The sequence below is a fragment of the Spinacia oleracea genome, chromosome 2, assembly GCF_020520425.1.
Source record: "Spinacia oleracea cultivar Varoflay chromosome 2, BTI_SOV_V1, whole genome shotgun sequence".
Lineage (NCBI taxonomy): Eukaryota > Viridiplantae > Streptophyta > Magnoliopsida > Caryophyllales > Amaranthaceae > Spinacia > Spinacia oleracea.
In genome coordinates this window covers 43,426,930-43,430,626 of record NC_079488.1, presented here as the reverse complement: position 1 = coordinate 43,430,626, position 3,697 = coordinate 43,426,930, and the positions used below count along the sequence as shown (strand labels likewise).

The following is a 3,697-nucleotide window of genomic DNA, read 5'->3' as shown; positions in this document are numbered from 1 at the left end:
GCGGCACGAACGTTTGGCCGTCAACTCCATTTAACGAGCATGTCTAGCGGCAATCATACCTATTGATTGACTTGCGTCAATCAACATCGTTATAGACACGCTCGCCAAAGAAAGAGACGACCACAGTAGTGCTTAGTGCATGCTCAGTTGCCTGCGGCACCAACGTGTTTAGTGTATACTCAGTTGCACCTTGGCTACCATACCTATTGATTAAGCCTATTGATTAAGGAATAATCAAATTACGAAGAGCAAATAATTGCGAGATAAAAGAAGCAACAAAAATAACTTATTTACTTATAAAACAACGCCCGTAGAAAGGCGTGTAAAAGTAGCCCATAATTCAAAAACAAAAAAGAAAGAAATTGTTGTGTGCTCAGCAGGCACAATGGTACAGACGCCAGCAGCTCCAAAACTTAACAAAATAATTGTTTTTGCCCTTAGGCATGGGAACACTTGAATAAAATTTTGAAGAACTTGGAAGGAAGCAAATCAGGGAGCAGCCGCATCGTCCTCATCATCAGAAGGTACAAACTCAGGAGGCGGCTGACCGAGACGCTCAGCAGCCAACACAGCGGCACTGTGTTCCAATCGCCGCTGAACCACGCGAGATCATACTCTGGCATGTGGCTCTCCCAGGCGTGCTTCACAGCGTCCTTGGCCGCTTGCTCCTCCTGATCATAGGATTCCAGAAGACGCTCACGCAAGGTGCGAACTTGCGACCTGGCCGTCTCCAGCTCCCTCCGAAGATGCTCGGCTTCCTCAGCCGCCTCTTTGACTTGAGGGTACTCCCGCAACTGGTCCTGAAGCGTCCGTATTTCCGCCGCCGCTGTCTTGGCCTCCTCGACCATTGTCACCATGTCTTTGTCCTGCGCCAAGATCTTCTTAAGCAGCTCGGCCTTGTCAGACCTCAATGAAGCTACCTCCTTTGCTTGAAGGTCTATGGTCGTCTGCATCTGCAGGCGGACCTCTTCAATGGATTTGAACGCATAGTCGCCATGGTGGGTGGACTCAGCCACCTGAGCTTTGAGCTCCTCAGCAGTGCGCGTCTTCCAACTCTTGCAGAATTCCATGCGGCAGAACAACTGCAAAAGGAGCTACATGTTAATAAATGACTTGAAAAGAAAAAACAAGTACAAGAAAAGAAAAACAAGTACAAGCAAAGTGGGAAATAGACTCACGTCCAGTAGGGTGGCCTGGATTGCACCAAACTGGGCGTCAGTCTTGCGGCCCGGAAGAGAAGCAACGTACTCTGCGGGGACGGCCTTAAATACCTTACGGCATATAGCCACCCTATCCTTTGACGAATAGTGAGGAGTAGCGGGTACGTTCTCGTCCTCTGCAGCAGCTGCATCCTTCCCTTTGTCTTTAGCTATAGGAAAAACAACGGCCTTAGGATGACGCGGAGAGTAAGAAGAACTGCCAGAGGAGGCTCGATACGTCTGAACGACGTTCGAATAATACTTACCGCCCGATGACCTAGCTCGGCGGGCCACCTCCGCAGGAATCTGGGAACGGACGTCGGCCGGAATTCCCGAAAGAGGGTCCTCCAACTCGTCAGGATGCCCACCAGACTTTGATTTGGACACCAAGTCCACAACCAGAGACGGCTTGTCCACGCCAATCTCATCGTCATCAGGGCGACCCCCCTCAGCAACCTTTGACTCGCCCTTCTTCACCAGACGGCGGGGTATAGGTTTGGGCTTTTTGAAGGTACTCGGAGTCTCCGAGCCAGTTGGCATGGCCCTTTTCTTCAATTGGGACAGAGTCGTCCCCTTTTTCTTCCCTGACGCCTTAGCCGCGTCCTTAGCTTGCCAAAAAGAAAAAGAGCGCAAAGGACAGTCAGATATTGGGCCTCGTGATGAATTACAAGTCATTCACTGAATAGTGGCTCGTCATCAGTCACAAGTCACTCACAAGATAGTGGCTCGTCATTCAAAAGGACGCCCGTCTCAAAAATGACGAGGCGTACCTTATCAATCACAAGTCACTCACAAGATAGTGGCTCGTCATTCAAAAGGACGCCCGTCTCAAAAATGACGAGGCGTACCCTATCAATCACAAGTCACTCACAAGATAGTGGCTCGTCATTCAAAAGGACGCCCGTCTCAAAAATGACGAGGCGTACCTTATCAATCACAAGTCACACACAAGATAGTGGCTCGTCATTCAAAAGGACGCCCGTCTCAAAAATGACGAGGCGTACCCTATCAATCACAAGTCACTCACAAGATAGTGGCTCGTCATTCAAAAGGACGCCCATCTCAAAAATGACAAGGTGTACCCTTTCAATCACAAGTCACTCACAAGATAGTGGCTCGTCATTCAAAAGGACGCCCGTCTCAAAAATGACGAGGCGTACCCTATCAATCACAAGTCACTCACAAGATAGTGGCTCGTCATTCAAAAGGACGCCCGTCTCAAAAATGACGAGGCGTACCTTATCAATCACAAGTCACTCACAAGATAGTGGCTCGTCATTCAAAAGGACGCCCGTCTCAAAAATGACGAGGCGTACCCTATCAATCACAAGTCACTCACAAGATAGTGGCTCGTCATTCAAAAGGACGCCCGTCTAAAAAATGACGAGGTGTACCCTTTCAATCACAAGTCACTCACAAGATAGTGGCTCGTCATTCAAAAGGACGCCCGTCTCAAAAATGACGAGGCGTACCCTATCAATCACAAGTCACTCACAAGATAGTGGCTCGTCATTCAAAAGGACGCCCGTCTCAAAAATGAGGAGGTGTACCCTTTCAATCACAAGTCACTCACAAGATAGTGACTCGTCATTCAAAAGGACGCCCGTCTCAAAAATGACGAGGCGTACCCTTTCAATCACAAGTCACTCACAAGATAATGGCTCGTCACCAAAGGGACGCCCGTCTTAAAAGGTGACGAGGCGCACCTTGGCAACCGCAAGAAAAACACTAACTTAGGGGCCCGTCATTAAAAAGTGACGAGGCCTACCTTAGCAAACACGGGTCACACGCCAAGATAACGACTCCTCACTAAAAAAGACGCCCACTGTAGACACTGGACGGGAAAGGCTTAACTTGCAAAGACAACAACCTAAGAGAATACTCACCTTCTCCTCCAACTCGGCCTTGGCCTTCTGCATCTTGGCCTCATAGATGTCGGCCATCCAATCGGTCATGTCGCCCTTCCCAATATCCGCCGCCGATAACTTGCTCATCCCTTCCGCTGTGAACAAAATAAATCCAAAATTAGAAAAAATGAATAGACCAACGCGGGACGGCACATAATTTGGCATACAACCTCGAGTCATAGAATATCCTAAGCCTACGGCCGCTAGAAAGGCCTCATTCCGAAACTGACTAATGTGCGGCAACCACTCGGCCGGCACATGGAAAGTCTTGTCAGCGATTAAGTGGTAAGTGTTGGCCTTGAACAGGACCATTATTTGATCCCACTCCTCGGCAGTAAGGGGTGGGAGGGGCTCGTCACGGTCCATATAATTGGCATTGCAATTCCAGCGGCTCATCCTCTCGTACATCTCTTGGTCGTCCGTGTAAAACACGACCCATCTCTTCCTCCACATATGCCATTTGCTGAGCTTGCCGACCACTGTCTGGTATGTACCACGGCTGCTCAGATTGAACCACCCTTTGGCGGCACTGGGGGAACGAGAGAGGGAGACCAGATGCAAAAAAGCGTTGAAAGACGGTTCCACATCGTT

General features: G+C 49.3%; 1 protein-coding gene across 2 annotated transcripts; it reads right to left on the bottom strand.

Moving 5' to 3' along the window:
- Positions 1-347: 347 nt before the first annotated feature.
- Positions 348-3,282, bottom strand: LOC130466905 (uncharacterized). 2 transcript variants are annotated; one of them, XM_056835469.1, is made up of 4 exons: positions 3,086-3,282; positions 1,466-1,802; positions 1,179-1,369; positions 348-1,082 (listed from the first exon to the last, which is right to left on the bottom strand). In XM_056835469.1, the coding sequence occupies exons 1-4, from the start codon at positions 3,269-3,271 to the stop codon at positions 438-440; spliced, it is 1,359 nt and encodes a 452-aa protein (XP_056691447.1). In that variant the 5' UTR covers positions 3,272-3,282; the 3' UTR covers positions 348-437. The 2 variants fall into 2 exon arrangements, with proteins under 2 accessions (XP_056691447.1, XP_056691446.1); XM_056835468.1 differs by having other exon boundaries at positions 1,179-1,802.
- Between the last annotated feature and the right edge of the window lie 415 nt (positions 3,283-3,697).

Excerpts from the sequence above, each read along its gene's own strand:
- LOC130466905 (XM_056835468.1), bottom strand. The coding sequence starts at position 3,271 with ATGCCAAATTATGTGCCGTCCCGCGTTGGTCTATTCATTTTTTCTAAT. Across the intron at positions 1,803-3,085 it reads AGGCCGAGTTGGAGGAGAAG|GACGCGGCTAAGGCGTCAGG; the intron begins GTGAGTATTCTC and ends TGGCAAGCTAAG. Across the intron at positions 1,083-1,178 it reads TCCAGGCCACCCTACTGGAC|TTGTTCTGCCGCATGGAATT; the intron begins GTGAGTCTATTT and ends CTCCTTTTGCAG.